A 22,646-nucleotide genomic window follows, 5' to 3' on the forward strand; every position below is an offset into this window, starting at 1 on the left:
TAACATCAACCTTCATATAAAAAACTTAAGCTTGAAAATGGCACAAATGTCAAAATTGTGACATTAAAATAAAAACAATAACAGCTAAAAGCATATCATCATTTTAAATACTTCGGCATCAGGCACGACATTTTAATGTAATCATATCTGTAATACATTTTGCAGACGGTATCCAGATACACCACTGAATGTACCGGCAAAATTATACCACTGTATGAGTCTCAATACAGGGGATATGATAAACATTGAGATGCTCATTCGTTTATAACAGAGTGTGAATTACATTGACTGTATTCATAATGAGAGCACTTTGTGACTTCCAACAAGCTTTATACATACCTTCAAACCTTTTCTTAATTTTTCTCGCTTACACGTGTAACGTGAAATATTTGACACATTAAACAGAAGTTTGAAGTTGTTGTTGTTGTGGTCTTCAGTCCTGAGACTGGTTTGATGCAGCTCTCCATGCTACTCTATCCTGTGCAAGCTTCTTCATCTCCCAGTACCTACTGCAACCTACATCCTTCTGAATCTGCTTAGTGTATTCATCTCTTGGTCTCCCCCTATGATTTTTACCCTCCACGCTGCCCTCCAATACTAAATTGGTGATCCCTTGATGCCTCAGAACATGTCCTACCAACCGATCCCTTCTTCTGGTCAAGTTGTGCCACAAACTTCTCTTCTCCCCTATCCTATTCAATACTTCATCATTAGTTATGTGATCTACCCATCTAATCTTCAGCATTCTTCTGTAGCACCACATTTCAAAAGCTTCTATTCTCTTCTTGTCCAACTATTTGCCGTCCATGTTTCACTTCCATACATGGCTACACTCCATACAAATACTTTCAGAAATAACTTCCTGACACTTAAATCTATACTCGATGTTAACAAATTTCTCTTCTTCAGAAACGCTTTCCTTGCCATTGCCAGTCTACATTTTATATCCTCTCTACTTCGTCCATCATCAGTTATTTTGCTCCCCAAATAGCAAAACTCCTTTACTACTTTAAGTGTCTCATTTCCTAATCTAATTCCCTCAGCATCACCCGACTTAACTCGACTACATTCCATTATCCTCGTTTTGCTTTTGTTGATGTTCATCTTATATCCTCCCTTCAAGACACCATCCATTCCGTTCAACTGCTCTTCCAAGTCCTTTGCTGTCTCTGACAGAATTACGATGTCATCGGCGAACCTCAAAGTTTTTATTTCTTCTCCATGGATTTTAATACCTACTCCTAATTTTTCTTTTGTTTCCTTTACTGCTTGCTCAATATAGAGATTGAGTAACATCGGGGAGAGGCTACAACCCTGTCTTACTCCCTTCCCAACCACTGCTTCCCTTTCATGTCCCTCAACTCTTATAACTGCCATCTGGTTTCTGTACAAGTTGTAAATAGCCTTTCGCTCCCTGTATTTTACCCCTGCCACCTTTAGAATTTGAAAGAGAGCATTCCAGTCAACATTGTCAAAAGCTTTCTCTAAGTCTACAAATGCTAGAAACGTAGGTTTGCCTTTCCTTAATCTTTCTTCTAAGATAAGTCGTAAGGTCAGTATTGCCTCACGTGTTCCAGTATTTCTACGGAATCCAAACTGATCTTCCCCCGAGGTCGGCTTCTACTAGTTTTTCCATTCGTCTGTAAAGAATTCGTGTTAGTACTTTGCAGCTGTGGCTTATTAAACTGATGGTTCGGTAATTTTCACATCTGTCAACACCTGCTTTCTTTGGGATTGGAATTATTATATTCTTCTTGAAGTCTGAGGGTACTTCGCCTGTTTCGTACATCTTGCTCACCAGATGGTAGAGTTTTGTCAGGACTGGCTCTCCCAAGGCCGTCAGTAGTTCCAATGGAATTTTGTCTACTCCGGGGGCCTTGTTTCGACTCAGGTCCTTCAGTGCTCTGTCAAACTCTTCACGCAGTATCGTATCTCCCATTTCATCTTCATCTACATCCTCTTCCATCTTATCTTCTTATAATTTCTTCATATTCTTTAAAGAATAGGGGGTTTACTGGTAGGTTCCTAAGGTGACACTTAAACCTAACCTAAGGTTTAGGTGGAACCTCCAGTTATCTTCCACTGGTATGTTTGCTTTGCATGAGAGTACAACATTGAAAATTACTATTTACATTGGACTATTTCTTTGATTCTTCTTATAGATCTGTTTCTGCTGATCTTGCATGATGACACAACAGTAAGAGTATTACTATTTTCTTCTGAATGTCACTCCAACATCTTGTGTGTATTAGTAGCCACTGTTGCCAATAATGACAAACTGGCAGCATGCATAAAATAAAATTATTTGGTTTAATCTGTTTCTGTTGAGACAAGAATGTGGTTATAATTTTGTAATAAGTTGTTTCCAACTGTCTTTTAAAGCGAAAAATACTCCTGCAATTGAGTGAAGAGAAACTTAGGTCTACACGTTCGTTTGTGGGAGTACCATGTAAATTGAACTGCCAATTTCTGCAACACTGTTTGGTGCGATACTGAGAATAGTTGAAGTAGTTATTAACTACATACTGGACACAGAATGCCCCTGCATTTCTTACAGAATGTTTGTAGCATAATAAATGAACAAAATGCATAGGTTTTGAAAGATGTAAAGACAGAATTAATTTAGCAATTAGACTGCCCCAACTTCATATTTAGTTTCACTAACAGTCTCTTTCAGAAGCTCAAAAAATAAAAATTCCAACTGCAGCCAGTTTCAGAATAAAGTACATGGACTTGGCAAGTATGTTAGCTGCTTTGAAACTGGTATACAATTATGAGAAAATAATTACAATCTCTTTTTGTCTGACAGGTCCTATCATACAATCAGCTTGCTGAAGATATTCTGGGAGTTCCAGGAATATAAACAGGAAACTCTATACACTGAAACCTAATGAATTATAAATAAACATTTATATCCATGTAATAAGAAATATGCAGTTACAGGTAATTATGTAGAAATACATGGATTATCAGTAAATTTACAAGATAGTATATATTAAAACTTTTTACTCTGTGATTTAAACAGTATAATTAAAATGTTTACAATATACCATTTTTATTACCTACATCAACATTAATGGTATTTAAGTATTCAATATGTACAGTGTTTTCTACATATCATATTTTCTGGCATAGTTTCTTGCTTAACTAATAAAAGTTTTCTGACTAATATTTAAAATAAAAATACTTGTATACACACAGTTAACAGTAAAGCATGTTTTATATTATTTAAATAGTGTTCACATGAACATACATAATATCACAATGAATTCATCCTTTCTCTTAACGCAGTGGAAAAACGCTGATCTCAATATACGAGGAAATTTGTCAGATCCTTAATTATCATTTCAATAAAATATACACATTCCTGTAAATTTCATTTTAACTCACTGAATACTGCAACATTTGATGAAGACAGGACAAAAAAGAAACAAACAAAATTTGATCCGACATAGAAACACTAAAATTATTTACAAGATGACAGATAGCTGAGACACTACTGTATATAACAAAACTTTTTGGACTTCCATCCACTTTCTGGAAAATGCATCATCAAATTCCAGCTGAAAAACACCCACTCATGACTACATACATTCAATACAATACAATACAATACAACACAACACACACACACACACACACACACACACACACACACAGTCTATATAAATCAGATGCACAACAATATTAGCTTGCCCGAATTGGTCCACTTCAGGCAAATCTAAGACAAGCAATCTTTATCAGTTGTCACACAAAACCTACGCATGCAGCAAGTATTCACCACTTCTTGAGGCAGATGATTTCTTACGACAGTCAGGGCAAAACCATTTTCCTTTAGGTGGTACCATAATTCCCACACACTCAAAGTGAAACCATTCAATTTGACAGTCTTTGCCATCACAAGCAATCATTTCAGAAACCTCATCATACGGACACTGACAATAACAGTATAAGTTCTCACTCTTATTTCCTGAGTTTTCCACCTCTGCTCCTGCAGTGCCACCTGTTCTTGCAACTGTCACACTACCTACACCAGCACCAACTGCACTGCCACTGCCACCCCCTCCACCACCACCTCCACCTCCACCATCTGAAGCACTCTCATAATTGGAGTCTGCATCGTCACTTCCTGAAGATGAAGAGGAGCTTGATGAGGTACTGTGACCCATTGTCTCGACAGGTCGTCTTCCTGCAGCAACACTTCGAGCAGAAGACAAAAGGGCAGCTGCTGATGGTAATGTTACCTGCAGAGCACACAGTCAATAAGGAACTGATAAAAACACCAAGCACTTTGAAAATGTACGCACACAAGCACACACAATAAATAAATACATGCGCTGATAGTCACTTTTCTATACTGGAAGAAAACTGGAGAGTGAAGAGGGACCAAAAGTGTAACATCTTTGATATTCTTCTTTGTGTTTGGTTCCACAGCCACCATGAATTTATAAAAAGAAACTGTTTTCTCACAAATCTGTATTTTGTCGATTTTTTTTTTTTTTTTTTTTACATTTAACTGTCAGCCAGTTTCAGTGTCATTGTCATTTTGAAGTGCACTGTAACTCACACAAGGGTGCAACCAAGCATCTTGTTTTGACACATTGTATATTGCGCTTGCTAGAGGCTCAAAACATATGGAACATTCCACACATACCGAAGTCCTACACGACACATGGTAAAACCACATTATGTACAGGAACAAGATGAGAAAACTGACTGTCAAAGGCATTAAATCTTACCCGGTGATCACTTTGGCTTTGAACACTTAAATAAAACGCGTTTCCTGCTTGTGAAAGGTAGGACAGATCCTATAATAATTTGAAACCTGAATTTTCTGACACGTCAACTATTACACAGCCTGTGACATGATGCACTGTATTCACATAATCAGAACTGCACTGTATTCACATAATCAGAACTGAGTTACCAGGTCCTGTGCCCCAGGCACCAGGTAGTTCAACTCTATGGAAAACTGGCTTAGTGCTTCCACAAATGATCACAAGGAAAGCACTTCTGCTACTGCAATGCTGGCATTCCCCAAAACGCTGTATGAAATATTTGAAAAGGTTGCATTCGAGTGTCTTCTTGAGCATCTGATAGCAAATAATATATTATCCACATCACAGTTTGGGTTCCTTAAGGGTTCCAATATAGAGAAGGCTATTTACACTTAAAGAGTGAGAATGTACTTTCAATTCATTACATAGCAAATTAGAGGCAACTGGTATTTTCTGTGACCTGTCAGAAGCCTTTGACTGGGTGAATCACAGCATTCTCTTAAGTGAATTAGAATATTATGCTGTCACTGGCAGTGCTGCGAAATGATTAGTCTTACCTAACTAACAGGAAATAAAGGGTGTTGTTGCGAGAAAATAATTACGAGTGGTGTTCCTCAAGGTTCCATCTTGGGTCAGTTGCTTTTTCTTGTGTACATTAATGACCCCTCATCTGTTACATTTCCAGATGCTAAGTTTGTTTTGTTTCCAGATGATACAAACATTGCAATAAACAGTAAACCAATTACAGACTTAGAAAGGGCTGCTAATAAAATTTTCACTGACATTCATAAATGGTTTAAAGCTGAGTCACTGTCACTAACATCGAAAATTTCCACTATATGTAGTTCAGAACATGTAAAGAGATTTCCTTCCAGCTGGTATATAACATATGAAGACATGCAGATCGAAGAGGCTAACAGTGTTAAATTTCTGGGATTACAACTCGATAATAAATTCAGTTGAGAAGCTCCTAAACAAGTCGGTATTCACAATGCGAATGATGTCAGATGCAGGAGATAGAAGTATTAAAAAACCTTCATACTACTATGATCCTATTATGTCATATAGAATCATACGGAATATGCACTAACACAGACCTAAAATCACTTACCTTGGTCCAAAAAGGGGCCAATATTCAGGAACACACAATTACAATAAACTGCCAGCAACCATTAAAAACCTGGTTTCAGACAAAGCACAGTTTAAACAGAGTTTGAAAGACTTTTTGGTAGGTAACTCCTTTTATTCTATAGATGAATATCTGCTGGACCAACTTAAGTAAAAGTATCTGTTGGATTTCAGTTTTCATAGCACTTTGTGTGTAAAAAATTTATTATAACTCCATAAAATGTATTAATTTTGTAAATATTGGCAGTTCCAGTTTACTGTAATGTATTAACATATTTTGACAATCTCCTAATAAATGATCAGGGAAGTGGTTACTATAATCAAATGTTCTATGTGTTTTATGTTATACTTTCTGACATGTTCCATGCCCACAAGAATCATCTCATTTTTGGGTCTATAGAATGAAAACTGAATCTTATCTCATCCTGACTAATTACTGCAAACTGACTGCAACCAAGACAGCCAGAGGTCACACCTACAAATTTCTGTCAGCCCCTAATGTTTCTGAATGCGGCAATTCTTTAATTTTTGTATTCTAGTACAGAATCTGCATTTTAAAATAGAATGATTGAGCCCAAGATGACAATTAATACAAAAACTAGGCCTTCACCTTGAAAAAAGATAAAAGCCGGAGCTAATTCAGCAAGAAAACACACAAGGAATGAGTGAGTGAAACTTGACATACTGAACTGAGAAATGACTTTCTTCTTGCGTAAATGTAGTATTAATATCCTCTCTGCTAGTTAAAGCTTACCTGAAGTCCATCAAATGACAAATATACAAAGGTTTAATTACCTTAGAGGCATGAGTCAATGCAAAATACGTTTAAAACATGATAAAAGTTTGCCCCTACAGTTGTACAGAACATTAAACTATGTAAAATTACAAGGGCTTACTTAGCAAACTGAAATGTTCCATGTATCATTAGCACTGAAAGGCATACAATGGAAAACATGAAAATAGAATTAAGCTTATACAACAAACCAGATTTTATATCTGGCTTGGTGTACAGCAATTACCACATATAAATAAGTTAGTAACACTAACTATCTGCAACTATTTATTACTTATCCTTCGAAATTTTGTGCTCAGCATAATGGCATGAAGTGCTGTACATCATGTATTGTTCATTGACTTATGGGGTATTTATTGAGATGTATACTATGAAAGAATACTAGGGAAGAGAATCAAAAAAATCGATAATTTCTGTGTATGTATGTGGTTCTAATAGAGAACAAGTTTTCCTTTGGAACACATTCTTGGAACGATTTTACTAAGGAAAAGAAAAAAAAAGGGTGTAAATGGCTTTAACCAATCAGTGATTCACTTAAATTATACAACAAAGATAGATAGTTCTCCATTTCATTTCTTAGTCCACAGTCTCTAACTGGCTATCATCTACTCAGTTTCAAGGAACAATTTATGCTGGTAAAATCCATTTCATCACAGCAGTACCAATGGGTGCTAGCAGAAATGTCCCAAAGTATTTTCAAGATTGTAGCATCTTGCCTATCAAATGGGTGTAAAGGCATGTACCTACTCTGTGAGTAGAAATGATGTTTGCAATGGTGTTTGCTACATAATTTGTAATGTCTGGGAACCAGCAACTAAATTTACAGCAGCCAGGCCTATGCTGTAACTGAGCGCCAGAAGTTGAAAAATGATATGCAAGGTGATGCTGTACTATATTTACCACTATTATCTGAAGATACAGATTCTTTTTTTCTTTCTTGGTAGTATAGAGCATTTGTGTGTGTGTTGGGGGGGAGGGGGGGGGGAGAAGGGGGGAGGGGGGGAGTTTGAATAGTGATGGCACTTAGCCAGCATACCAACATTCATCTTCCATCCTGTTGTCTCACAACTGACTGCACCAAGAGAAAAACTGTAACATTAGATCTACATATAAATTATTTAATTTAACACTATGTACAACTAATCTATCTGAATTACATAATAATTAATAATACATTACTTAAATTTCACAATCACATTATTTTTTATTTCACTGGTCATTTTGTGCTGTAGATACTATCTTTGGCATGTGTAGCAATTATCATTTGAATGTTTGTGTGTACTAATTTGATTAATAGTTGGAAACATTGTATTACTGTATGCCTGATTAGTTGTGTCTGTAGCATAATTTTGTAACAACACACATTAAAAAACAGTATTTCCCATTCTACATCTACATTTACATTTATACTCTGCAAACCACTGTGAGGTGCATGGCAAAGGGCAAGTCCCTTTGTACCAGTTATTAGGGTTTCTTCCTGTTTCATTCGCATATGGAGTGCAGTAAGTACGACTGTTTGAATGCCTCTGTGCATGCAGTAATTATTCTTATCTTATCCCAAGGTCCCTATGCGAGAGATACATACGGGTTGTAGTATATCCCTAAAATAATCATTTAAAGCTGGTTCTTGAAACTTTGTTAACAGACTTTCTCATGGTAGTTTATGTCTGTCTTCAAGAGTCATCCAGTGCAGTATCTCTGGGACACTCTCCCATGGATTAAACAAACCTGTGACCAGTCATTCAGTCCTCCTCTGTAAACATTCAATATCCCCAGTGAGTCCTGCCTGGTATGGGTCCCACACACTTGAGCAGTATTCTAGAAACATTTGCACGAATGATTTGTAAGAAACATCTTTTGTAGACTGATTGAATTTCCCCTGAATTCTACTAGTAAACCAAAATCTACCACTTGGTTTATCCATGACTCAGCCTGTAGCCTATGTGATTATTCCATTTTCTACTCCTAAAAGGTGTTACACGAAGATATTTCTATGAGTTGGCCAGTTCCAACAGGGACTCACTGATTTTACAGTCGTAGGATACTAAATTTTTTCATTTTGTTAAGTGCAAAAATGTTACATTTCTGAACATTTAGAGCATCACGCTGAAATCTTATCAAGATCAGACTGAATTTTTATGCACCTTAATTCAGATAGTACCGCATCACAGATAACTGATCATCTGCAAAAATCCTGATTTTTACTAAAATTTTGTCTCCAAGGTCATTAATATAAAACATGAACAGCAACGGTCACAACACACTTTCCTGGGGCACACCTGAAGTTACTTCTACATCTGACAACAACTCTCCATACAAGGTTACATGCTGTGTCCTCCCTAGTCAATTCCCAAATTTCACTTCATACCCCATATGATCGTACTTTTGACAATAAGTGTGTGTGCAGTACTGAATCGAAATCAAGAAACACTGCATCTACCCAGTTACCTTAATCCAAAACTTTCAATATGTCATGTGAGAAAAGTCTGAGCTGGTTTCACATGATCAATGTTTTCGAAACCAATGCTGGTAGGCACTGAGGAGGTCATTCCATTCAAGATTAATATCACTGTATTGATAACTTTTAATTAGTTAGAATTTGTTGTTATGCAAGTGTCTGGTTATTCACAACAGAAAATAAAATGCAAACTGCTTACTGGTATGAACTTGAGAACAATTATTTTCTTTAACTTGAGAACAATTATTTTCTTTATGTTGTGTCTGTGCTCTCGAGTTAAATTTTCTAACTTGTTTAACACTAATACCTGGCATACTCCGTATCAATTCAGGTAGGTTAGGGAAAAATCTTACCTTCATAGTCTCCAATGTTATTGAATTTAGCGTATGTTAAAATGAAGGACTAACAAGGGGAAGGCCTCAGACACGGCCAACCGATTCGGCTCAAATTTGGCAGGTCACTTGTTTACAACCTAAAACGAAGGAATCTACGATATTTCGGGTCAACACCCCCGCGTTTTTGAGAAAATCACCCCTAAAAGCTATGAAGAGCAATCGACTCAAAATTGACGGGATCGGTAGATAATTGTAAGTAGAGCATTTTTCATCATCGGGTATGGGATCATAAAACGCATACTATTACAGAAATCGAGGAAAGAAACTTTTACAACTGTTGCTTCTGTACCTACATGGTAAACGGTTTTTGCCAACAGCACTGATAGCGCAGCGGCTAAGGTAACTGGCTGGGAATCAGAGAACCCGGGTTCAAATCTCGAAGAAACCTAATGGATGTTATTCTTTTCGTTTGTATTTTTCCATATCTCAATTGATTGGGATAGGAGGGTTAATAAGGTAAGTACATCAATAAGGAATGATAATAATAAGGTAGGCAAATAAATTTCTCAACCCTCTTGGGTTATTAAACAACTAAAAAGTTACTTCAAGTCACCTTACAATGGCTCTTCCAGTCACTGTTACGTGTCCTCACTTTTCGTCGAACATATAAAAATTTGAAACAAATATACTCACGGCACCAAGAACATTTAATGAATGCAATCTTTCGAAAGCTACACTGTTCCTTCCGAAAAGTCGGCGGAAAACAAACTTGGTTTACATTTAAAAATATATCTTTTTTGGGAATTAATTTTGACGCATACCACGCATACGATATCATTGCCTGAAAAACCGGTGCTGAAAGCTGGTTATGAACTATGCTGTAAATAGTTATTGCACCCATGCGGTTGTGCAATTCCCACTGGGTTTCCAGAAGCACACTGGAAATAAAGTTTTTACCTGGCGATAGAAGTAAACATCACACGGTTGGCACATAGGTGTACAGTTTGGAAGTATTACTTGTACTTTGCACGTCGGCTGACCCTCGCCATCTATAAACATTGGGTCATGTATTGTAGTACTACTTTGTCCACTCCAGGAATCCAATACTAGACACAACTTGTTATCAGAAACGTATGGTTTTAAAACATTCTCAAGAAATGTTCTGTAAATCGCATTCGTCAGTTTGGAGCAGGTAATGTAAACATTTTTCAATGAGTCGGTTAAACGATTGACCTCTTCTATAACCCGAGGACCAAATGTAACATTCGTTTCTTGTAAACACAGGAAAACCTTAGGCAACACTTTTCCAGAGGCTGTAATGGCATATTGCGCCGTGTACGAATGTGTTAGTATGTTTTTACTACCAACTGCGACAAGGGTTCGTTTTTCTCCCTTATGCAATAACGTGCGTCGAATGTTCGCCCATTACTTGCATCAAGTTTTATCGGTGTTGATCACGTAATCACGATTAAAACCGGTCATCAATGACGCTGTTTGCGTCTTGAAAAGAGCCGCCACTTTCTGTATATCTTCTATATTTTGTAACTCCTTATTAGAGACGTATTTAGTGAGGTGCCAGCGACGAGTTTTATACTCCGATTTGAAATTTCTTGCCCAAGATAATGATGCAGCAAACGTAAAATCCTTGTTGGCCGTATACTGAAAAGCTGCACCTGCAGCACACTCCTGAAGTATTCTCACTGTTACATTCTCGTTACGTCAATGAGACTCTACAAATTGGCCGTATGTCCACTTATTTATCGCCTGGTATTTGTCGTATCTTGTCCCTCCTTTAACAATATCACTTTCCCACAATTTCAAGTCCTCCTTCTGTTTCCGGGCTGTTGTTGCTCCGTTCTCTTGCAGTGTTTGTAAGTTCCAATTTGGATGATTCCTGGCTAGCGCTACCGCCTTAACTTTTGCTTCAAGGGCTATAGCGCTGTAGTTAAATTGTTTAGTAACCGGTTCGTAATGCTCATCGGAAACAAATGAAGCACATATTCCCAGAGACGTGGAGATTTCCAAAGTGTTATGACCATTTTGCAACTCACTAGTTGGGATATCTTCCACTGAATCATCTTCTGCTTCATCTTCGTGGTATAGTACTTCAGTATCAAGAAAAGTCATTTCGTTCGTTAGCTCCAAAAATCTCTCGACGATAGTCGTTCCTATCAATCTGCAATGCCGAGAAACAGACCTGGCTGCTTCCGGTAGTGCATTGATAATGCATCTGTATTGCAACACTTTTACAAACTAAAACACAGCAACAGTAACTTCCCACTTGCCATCGTCTGTGACAGGCTCCCAACTATATATTACATTGCTAGTAGAAGGGTGTACATCCTCCATTACTCAGATTATGCACCTGAAAGATATGACAACAAATAATAACTAGTTACTGCAGCATAAAAAGACGAGCTAATTACTACAAACTACATACAGCACTCGTCATATGATACTTACTGAATAACACTGTATTCATTCACAAAACTTACTTCATTCAGCACATTAATGATGGAAAAATCACTACATGTATCTGCGAGGTTCGCGGCAGCCTAATGATTGAAAACAACTCTTTCCGATTGACTTCTATAAAGCTCGTGCTGGACACCTTCTCTCTTCCTGATTCACAACTATGATATGACGAAGAGGCAACCGGGACAACATAACTCTCCCCGCGTGCATTATGTCCCGTGCCTCGCTGTAAACAAGCGTCGTGCGGTTGGCTATCTGTGATCCCTCGTGAGGAATTCGAAGCACTGTTATTCGTAGTTGTTGTCATGTGACAAGGCTTAAAAGTTTAATACTTTACCAACTCACGGCGTTTGGGTAATTAGTTTGCCTACCTTATTATTATCATCATTCCTTATTGATTTACTTACCTTATTAACCCTCCTATCCCTATCAATTGAGATATGGAAAAATACAAACGAAAATTCCCAGCCAGTTACCTTAGCCGTTGCGTTATTGCCGCTGTCGGCGAAAAGCGTTTACCACGTGGGTACAGAAGCGACAGTTGTAAAAGTTTCTTTCGTCGATTTCTGGAATAGTAGGCGTTTTAGGATCCCATACCTGATGATGAAAAATGCTCTATTTACAATTATCTATCGATCCCTCCAATTTTGAGTCCACTGCTCACATAACCTTTAGGGGTGATTTTCTCAAAATTGCGAGGGTGTTGACCCAAAATATCTTAGAGTCCTTCGTTTTAGGTTGTACACAAGCAACCTGCCAAATCTGAGCTGAATCGGTTGGCCGTGTCTGAGGCCTTCCCCTTGTAAGTAAGGAACACCTATTTTTCGTTTTCTTCAAAAAAAAATTCTGCTCCAAGATATAGCCCTCCAAAGATGACAGTGCGCATACCATTTAGAAGATGCAAATTTTGAAAAAAATTTTTAAATGTTTTATCTCTGGAACAGTTTTGTTGGTTTTTTTTATCTGAAAGATAATTGCTTTATTACAAAGAAATCCTCCATTTGGACTTATCTGTCAAAGTTCTTTTGCTATAGCATTCTGAACTTTTTCTATATATAATTTATGGAATTTTTTTTTTCCCAAAAATGCCAATCCATAAAATATTGATTTTTTTCTGTTGATTATTACCATATAGATTTACATTCCCTGAAAAGGAGAGCTTCCACTTTTAGGTCATAATTTTAGTTTTGAAAGATGAGTAAGAGACTCATTTTCCAAGCATTTTAAATGGTTCCAAAATGTATGTGATATGTCCAAACACTTAAAGGTTTCAATTTATACAACTTCTGTGCACTTTGTTTTGTACTGAAATTAACCAGTCAATGGACTAAAAATGTATTCCACTGCTTCAGTATCTTCGTTTGATATAGAGTGATGCCTGCCTGTTGAACCAATAGGAATTTGAGCACTTACAATCTTCAAAACAATGTGAACAGGAGGTGAGTCCTGACGGTGTTTTTGCTGTCCTTCAGCTGGAAACCTACAGGGTTATTTACAAATTATTGAAGCGATTTCACAGCTCTACAATAACTTTATTATTGGAGATATTTTCACAATGCTTTGCACACACATACAAAAACTCAAAAAGTTTTTTTAGGCATTCACAAATGTTCGATATGTGCCCCTTTAGTTATTCGGCAGACATCAAGCCGATAATCAAGTTCCTCCCACACTCAGCGCAGCATGTCCCCATCAATGAGTTCGAAAGCATCGTTGATGCGAGCTCGCAGTTCTGGGACGTTTCTTGGTAGAGGAGGTTTTAACACTGAATCTTTCACATAACCCCACAGAAAGAAATCGCATGGGGTTAAGTCGGGAGAGCGTGGAGGCCATGACATGAATTGCTGATCATGATCTCCACCATGACCGATCCATCGGTTTTCCAATCTCCTGTTTAAGAAATCACGAACATCATGATGGAAGTGCAGTGAAGCACCATCCTGTTGAAAGATGAAGTCGGCGCTGTCGGTCTCCAGTTGTGGCATGAGCCAATTTTCCAGCATGTCCAGATACACGTGTCCTGTAACGTTTTTTTTTTTTGCAGAAGAAAAAGGGGCCGTAAACTTTAAACCGTGAGATTGCACAAAACACGTTAACTTTTGGTGAATTGCGAATTTGCTGTACAAATGTGTGAGGATTCTCTACCGCCCAGATTCGCACATTGTGTCTGTTCACTTCAACATTAAGAAAAAATGTTGCTTCATCACTGAAAACAAGTTTTGCACTGAACGCATCCTCTTCCATGAGCTGTTACAACCACGCCGAAAATTCTAAACGTTTGACTTTGTCATCGGGTGTCAGGGCTTGTAGCAATTGTAAACGGTAAGGCTTCTGCTTTAGCCTATTCCGTAAGATTTTCCAAACTGTCGGCTGTGGTATGTTTAGCTCCCTGCTTGCTTTATTTGTCGACTTCCGCGGGCTACGCGTGAAACTTGCCCGCACGCGTTCAACCGTTTCTTCGCTCACTGCAGGCCGACCCGTTGATTTCCCCTTACAGAGGCATCCAGAAGCTTTAAACTGCGCATACCATCGCCGAATGTAGTTAGCAGTTGGTGGATCTTTGTTGAACTTCGTCCTGAAGTGTCGTTGCACTGCTAAGACTGACTGATGTGAGTGCATTTCAAGCGCGACATACGCTTTCTCGGCTCCTGTCGCCATTTTGTCTCACTGCGCTCTCGAGCGCTCTGGCGGCAGAAACCTGAAGTGCGGCTTCAGCCGAACAAAACTTTATGAGTTTTTCTACCTATCTGTAGTGTGTCGTGGCCATATGTCAATGAATGGAGCTACAGTGAATTTATGAAATCGCTTCAATCATTTGAAATAGCCCTGTATATCCAGCACCTGGTCCATATGGTAGCATAAAGTTCACTACAATTTCATTTAACTCATAACTGGTGTCTATAATCTCTCTGCAATACAGGACACACACACACACACACACACACACACACACACACACACACACACACAAAAAAAAAAAAACCACAAAATGTCCCCCTACTCAGGTTGTGAATCTGAATATTATGCTGCTATTTCTGATGTGTTGGTCGAATGAACAATATTTCTTCTTTCTTGCTCTTTAAAGTGCGTGAAATATGAGTTCGCCCATCACTTTGTGTTCAAAAATGTGTCTTCTGAACTCCTTCCATAGGAGTAGTTTGTTTGGACCATTCTTCATTTTTCTTCTCACGGAGTTCTTGAATTTCCTCTTTGGACAAAAGAATGAGGGCTGTGGATGTGTAAGATTTCACGACTCTCGTAAAATCCTTAGCATTCTGAATCGCAGCTGTATTTGGTCTGTAAAGTTTGTTTTGTAGCATGCTGCTTCAGCAGGCCGCCTACAGCATCCCAAGGCCCCTTCCCGTGACCAGTAGCACTGTATTCCCAGTCATTTGGCACAAGCGACTTACTTCATTCAAACAGCTGGTAGCAATTTTTAAAATGACTAGGAGCACCATCAGAAATAATGATGATCTTCTCTGCCCCTGTTTGCAGTTGAAGAATTTTGCACATCACTAGCCCCATGTGTTGACTCATGTCCTGTGTCATCACTTACAACTGCAACACTTGCGGTCTTGTTTTGAAAATATGTCACTCCTGCAAAAATTGAAACCTGGACACTTCTCCAATGATATCCTTGTACTTCTTGTGGGAGGGTTACAGACCAGTTCTCAGCAAAATCACAGTGAAGCAGTTAATATAGTTCTTCGCCTGTACACACTCTTTCACTTTTGCAATGTGGTGGTGTTGCAATTTCTTCAGATGCTGGTGTGCTACCGCTTCCACTGACCATTTACCAAGTTCATCAATGAAACTGTCAAAGGCAACAGTTGTCTTAATTAGTTTATTTTCCTCCCATGTTGTGTATGTAATTTTGGCAGAGTTATCTGTCACGTCTTCCACGCCAAGTGTCTGTTAAGACAGTCCTCCCTTTCCAGGGCAGTCGACACATTCTTGAAAAATACAAGTCTTTCACTTTACATCAGAGACTACTAATGATTTCACACTCCCAACAAGGTGTCATATGTCACGTGCTCCAGTAAGTTCTCCAAAGTTACCACATAAAGTTCAAAATTCACACAGTACACACATAAACAGACACCTCTGGGTGGGTGTGGAACTACCCATTTAGGTCGTAGTGCACAAAATTTTGATCTTCCAATATGAGAAGTTGTATAGTTGCTCTTATAAATTGCAAAAGTTTCTTTAATACTGTGAGTCTTGTACCTCTTCACTTTCACAACTTTTTGACCTTCAACTATTACAGTTAGTGTGTCTTCCTTGTTGGCACTCTGGCAAGAACAGTCCCATTTATCTTCCAGATAAAATGACTGCACTATTTCAACTTGAGCTGCTTCTACAGAATGACCATAATAGGGATCTGGTCTTCCAAAGACTCCTTTTACAGACCTCACATTTCTTGATTTGTCTACAATGTACTTTGATACTGACGGGACGTGGTTCAAAATTGCTTTCTTTGAAAATTTCTCTGGAATAATAATTGAAACTTGCACCTTTTCACTGCAGGATGCACAATATTCAACAGCTGAATTGACATTTGTGAAAAATTTATGGCAAGAGGTGCAAGAGTATTTTGATTAATTTTCTTCTGAAGATCGAATTTCTACTTTGAAGAGTGTGTGTGGTCAGTTCTGCTGTGGTGTATTCATCCATAGCTTTAGTAATTTCTCTGCGCTTTTTTGATGCATAGAGCTTATACTTGATTTCGCTGACCATGGTTTCTTAACAGGATTAACAGGACTGACACCTACCTCTGTAGTAGCTGACACATTCAGGGTATTTAATTCTCCATCTATTGATGCAAAATCTGAACCACAGTAGGCTTCACCTTGTTCAAATACCATCATTGTTGTTATTCTGTCAAAACATTTAGAACACAAAAAGTCATCACTGGAAACATCTTCACTTTGAAACAGGCTTCAAATGAGGACACTTATCCCCAACCTGAACAAAGTCTGTTTTTTGTCTGTCTTATATATCACTCTTTTATAGGTATCCAAATAGTCAGCACACTTGACTCTTCTGTGGCCCCAGTCAGAAGATATTTCAGTCCTTATCACAAAACACAATGCAACTGTGTCAACTGGCAAATTCCTCATGAAAACACAGAACTCACTGAATGGTCTCAGGTTTCTAAGAAACCTCTTCAGCAAACAACTAGCATTAACAACTACAATACAGTAATCTGCGCTGAACAATCATGACAAAGAAACTGACATGAAACTACAACAAAGTGTAAGAAATATCTGCAACAAAGAAAGTGATAAGAAATAACTGCAACAAAGACAATGGAAATAAACACTGCAACAAAGAAATTAGTAAGAATCAACTATCTTACCCTTCGAAGTTAAAAAAAATGTTACTTTTTAAAATAAAACCTGTCCAACCTATCTTAAATTCAATAACATCCAAGACCATGAAGGTAACCCCCCGGCCTGAAGTGATACGGATTTTGCCATCTATTAATACCTCTACTGCTTTTGGTGATAAATGTGGACACCATTGTATATAAGTGGGTGAGTGGGTGTTCTGTAGTGAAATTCTGGTGTGATATGGGTGAATGCAGTGGAGTAGAAAAAGGAGTACCTGATTAGGAATGTAAATTTTCTGGAAAGGAAGCTAGAAATTGTGACCTTCATGCAGAACTTGTGGCCACAAATTTTGAATTAGGGCAATTAGAGGAAACAAACTGGTACATGGGAAAATATTACAGGTTGTGGCAAAGAGGGATTAGTCTGCAGAGCTCATTGACTATCAAACTGAATAACAAACATGAGTTGTTTCACAGAATGAATATTCACTGTGCTATGGACTGTACATCAATTTGAAACTTACTGGCAAAGTAAAACTGCCTGCCGCACCAGGCCTCAAACTGAAACAATTATCTTTTATGGGCACATGTTCACTGATTGAACTATCCAGGCACGATACATTTTAAAAAGTCATAGAACTGCATACGTGCTTTAGTCCTGACCTGGAACTTGGCTTAAAGGTATAAAACAAATTAACTGGTAACTTAGAGAGTTGCTGCAGGCTTTGAAGAAAGCCAAATGAGACATGCCCAGATGGTGCTATTGAGGGGTTAGAATACACAAAATGAAGACTGCATCTCAACAGGAAGGAAAAGAACAGCTTAGCTTAAAAAAACGCTGGGAACAAGGTGGGATGTATCACACATGACAAATTTCTGTAATTGACAGTGTGAGGGGGACTTCCGTTTCAGGCTAACTTCTTCCTCCAGGTAGACAATAGTGAAAGAGATTAAAGTACGCAATGTTCCAAATACTGCAGAAATAGATAAATTGGAGAGTACATTTAGCTTCAGTCACCATTATAGTACAGCTTTGAGAAACAAGGTTTATAATATTACAATACACCTAAGTGAAACATGAAGTGAAAAATTTAGTAGATGTACTTTATCTAACTGAGTGTCATGTAAATGGGGGAATGGAAATGTTGCATGTTGAAGACTGTAAATTAGCTGATTTCTATTGTAGAAGCAATGTGGAAAATGCAGCAGTTGTCCATGTTATGTGAAAAACTGCAAATTCCAAACTATAGCCACACGTAGTTTTTATGATAATCACCACATGCAAGCATTTACGTGTGATGTCATAATGCCTAACATCACATCACAGCACAGCATATGCCACACCCCGGCGCGTGCGCGCTCTCTCTCTCTCTCTCTCTCTCTCTCTCTCTCTCTCTCTCTCTCCCCCCAACAATCACCACTGGGAAATTTTCAAAAGTAGTTACAAAATTTTGAAACCGTGTTATGTCTGCTGAAAGAGAGTAAATAATGATTTTTGGTGATTCCAAAATTAACTTTAAGGAGTCTGAGCAAAACAATGATACAGAAATATTACTGAACATTTACAGTGTAATCTTTGTTATAAAGTTTCCATCAAAACTATGCAGGACAGTTCACCTTTGTAGACAACATTATTGACTATAACCTCTTCTCTGCTGAGCCCGCAGCTTGCAAAAGGTCATAATATGACATCTTCATATTTTTAAAATATTAGCTGATAGTTTTAATTTTTGTTGTTTTCATATAGGTTCATGACAAGGTTGTTTTGGTATTTGTGTCATTTTCAAGTGTTTCAGACGACATTGCATTGATATATCATTTTATTCTGCATCCATGTAACAACACTATTATATTTTTATCTTATACTTAAATCTAGATGGAGTCATGTCCCGTAAAACATCTTGGAACATTATTTCTTTTATTTACTATGTTGTTAATATAGGTCACATATTTATCTCCTATAGAAATTTCATGTTTTTGTTTGACACTTGTCAAATGACAGATTGTTCCATTGGTGCACTATGTTTACAAGTAAATTATATCTTTGGTGGTCAGAAATATTTTTTATCGGTGATATTTTGCATTATGTAGATGTGCGATCTTAATATTGTCTATTGTTTTCTGTTTTATATGTTTTGCCCATCCCTGTTTTTCTGTTACATTACTACAGTTCTCAAGATAGTTTTTTTGTTTGTGATCAATTTGTTCGTTTAGGATCTCACTTGGATAACTACTTGTGTGTGTATAAATTTCTAGTTCTTCCAAATTGTTCATAGTTTGACTTTTCGGTACCGTATGTAGAATTTTTAAAGCATTTTCGATTGTGTTCACTCTGTGGTTTTTATTTTGTTAGTGTAACCAATTACATTTTACCTATACTTCAGAAATAAAAACCATAGAGTGAACACAATCAAATATGCTTTGACAATTCTACACAGGATACCAAAAGGTCAAAACATGAACATTTTGGATGAACCTAAAATTTATACACACACAGATATCCGAATGACACCCTAAATGAACAAATGGACCTCAAACATAAAAACTATCTGTAAAACTGAGTTGATATAATAGAAAAGAAAAGGGTTGAACAATACACGATAAACAGAAAACAATAGACAACACTAAGATCACACATCCACATAATGCAAAGTATCTCTGGCAAAAAATATTTCTGACTACCAAATGTATAAATTACATGTAAACATAATGCATCAATTGAACAATCTGTCATTTGACAAGTGTCAAACAATGACAATAAATTTCTATAGGAAGTAAATATGTGATCTACTTTAATAACTTAGTAAGTAAAAGAAATAGCATTCCAAAAAGTTTTATGGGTGTCACTCCATCTAGATTTAAGTATAAAATAAAAATATCATAGTATTGATACATAGAGCTAGATTAAAATGATATATAAATGTAAAGTCATCAGGAACACTTGAAAATGGCACAAATACAAGAACAAGCTTGTTGTAAACCTATGTAAAAACAACAAGGAGCAGCTAATTTTGTAAAAGTATAAAGAAGATGTCATATTATTGACTACGTCCTCATATGCAAAAAATGTTCATCACCACCTAATTTTACATGAGTACCAGATCTTGATGGCCAGTTAGCCATAGCAGACTACATGACAACTACGACTCTTATTAATTAGATAAGCAATTAACATAATTACAGTAATGAGCTCACTACAGGTACCTTTAGAAGGAACCTGCAAATCATCAGCACAATGGATGTGAATGCTAATTTAATCTATTTCTAAATACATTTCTATAAAGAAATCTTGGTCAACAAAAGATAATCTGTAGCAGAAAGACAGAATTACACAAAATGGTCGGGATAAGCACAGATGTACACCTGGTTTCATATCAATATGTAAAGCCATCACCAATCTGAACATTGGCTTGACACCCCAGTACTTTACTGGGCATAGTCTTATTAGCATTGTTAGCTGTAACAGGTAGCCTACGCACTTTGTTGGTGCTGCATATTTTAACAATTTTGGTTGAAATAAACTTAGCTGCAGTGTTGTTCTTCAGCTTGCCAGGGTAGAAGTGTGCACAGAATCACCTAAGTGAAAAATCCAGCAATACACACATTTGTTTACATGTAAAAGGTGACAGGAATTTTCCCTTGTTTGAGACCGCATGTATAAGATTGTGTGTCAATTTAAAGTTCTAGATTCGCATATTTTACTGTTTGCATTGCTTCTGCGTAATCTTTCATTGATAGTATTGTGATATATTGTGAAATTTCGCGAGTGCCTCGATGACCTACCACCCACTTGATTGTAAGTGGTGTGCCAACGATAGATCTAGGCATTCAGGGTGGACAGGGACCAGGAAGGACTCAAGAGTGTTGTACTGAACTGATCCCCCTAACCAACAAATTTGAGGTGCTGTCTTTCACTGAAACTGAGCCAGTGGAACTCACCTCATCTGTCTTGGGGAAAACCTCTTTTGTCCGGTGTCAGGAGGAGGCAACGCAAAAGGGTAGTGATATATTAATCATCAGCAGTTCAAATGTATGGCAAATGATGTACCTCTTAGGGAAATGGCAGCAAGGGATAGGACAACAGGATACCAGGCACACTAAGTGCATATGCCTCGGGGGCTCACTCAAAATGTTGAAAAGGCTATTTTGGCCTTACCACTTAGTTAACAAGGTGCAACCAACTGCAGATTGTGGGGCACATTGGAACGAACAATGCCTGTCATCTGGGCTCTGGGGTCATCCTTTGGTAATTCCAGAAACTGGCAGAGAAGGTTGAGAAGACCAGCCTTGCATTTTGAGTTTCAACGAAGCTCTCACAATTTGCAGCACTGTCCACAGAACTGATCATTGCCATTTGGCTCTGAGTCAAGTGGAAGGACCGAACCAGATACTTCGAAAGTTATGTGACAAGCTAGGCTGCAACTTCGTGAACTTGGGCCATAGCGTTGCGAACTGTAGGGTCCCACAAGATAGGTCAGGTGCACACTTCACATCAGAGGCTGCTACTCATGTAACCGACTGTGCGTGGGGTGCACAAAAGAGTTCTTTTAGATCAGGCAACTCCCCATCCAATCCAGATAATGATAGCTGTAGGAAACCTAGAAGTACCAGGGTAAGATCGAAAGAAATGCTTACCACAGATGAGAGTATTCAAACCCTAATGGTAAACTTCCAAAGCATTTTCAGCAGAGCGCCAGAGTTTGAACCACTCTTAGAAAGCAGTGAGGCTCACATAATACTACATACAGAAAGCTGGTTGAAAACCGAAATTGACAGCAGTGAGATTTTTAGGTAAAATTTAAGGGTACATCGAAAGGATAGGCAAATGGGAAACGGAGGTGGTGTATCTGTCGCAGCAGACAAACTCAAATCCACTGAGACAGAAATTCAGGCAGCATGTACGACTGCTTGGGCAAGACTCAGGATCATGGGTGGGCATACAATGATAACTGGATCCTTCTATTGCCCACCAGACTCATCTCCTGATGTAACCGAATAGTTTGGAGAAAACCTCAGTTCACTTGTACATATTTCCCCCAGTCATACTGTAATCATCAGCAGAGACTTTTAATCATCCAACAATTATCTGAGAAAAATACAGTTTTGTTAGTGGTGGGGAATGATAAGACATCCTGTGAAACTTTGCTACATGCCTTCTCTGAAAACTACCTAGAACAGATAGATAGGAACCCCACTCATGATGAAAATATATTGGATCTAATGGCAAAAAATAGACCTGATCTCTTTGGGGATGTCCACATCAATATTGATATCAGTGACCACAACACAATTGTGGCAGCAATGATTACCAAAGTACAAAAGACATATAAACACAAGCAGAATGGTA

The 22,646-nt window shown here is 37.9% G+C and overlaps 2 protein-coding genes across 2 annotated transcripts in view; one reads left to right on the top strand and one right to left on the bottom strand.

Annotated features, from left to right (window-relative positions):
- LOC124613740 (cilia- and flagella-associated protein 251-like) overlaps window positions 1–3,064 on the top strand; it is a 201,100-nt gene extending 198,036 nt beyond the window's left edge. Inside the window, exon 4 of the mRNA XM_047142460.1 lies at window positions 2,810–3,064. Within this exon, the coding sequence (XP_046998416.1) occupies window positions 2,810–2,863 (54 nt within the window). The 3' untranslated portion in view covers window positions 2,864–3,064. The remainder of the gene's footprint in view (window positions 1–2,809) is intronic.
- The window catches only part of LOC124594755, a 94,551-nt gene continuing 74,894 nt past the window's right edge, over window positions 2,990–22,646 (bottom strand). The window contains exon 7 of the mRNA XM_047133143.1: window positions 2,990–4,244. Within this exon, the coding sequence (XP_046989099.1) occupies window positions 3,759–4,244 (486 nt within the window). The 3' untranslated portion in view covers window positions 2,990–3,758. The remainder of the gene's footprint in view (window positions 4,245–22,646) is intronic.

This window comes from Schistocerca americana, chromosome 1 (assembly GCF_021461395.2).
Source record: "Schistocerca americana isolate TAMUIC-IGC-003095 chromosome 1, iqSchAmer2.1, whole genome shotgun sequence".
Taxonomy (NCBI): Eukaryota; Metazoa; Arthropoda; class Insecta; order Orthoptera; family Acrididae; genus Schistocerca; species Schistocerca americana.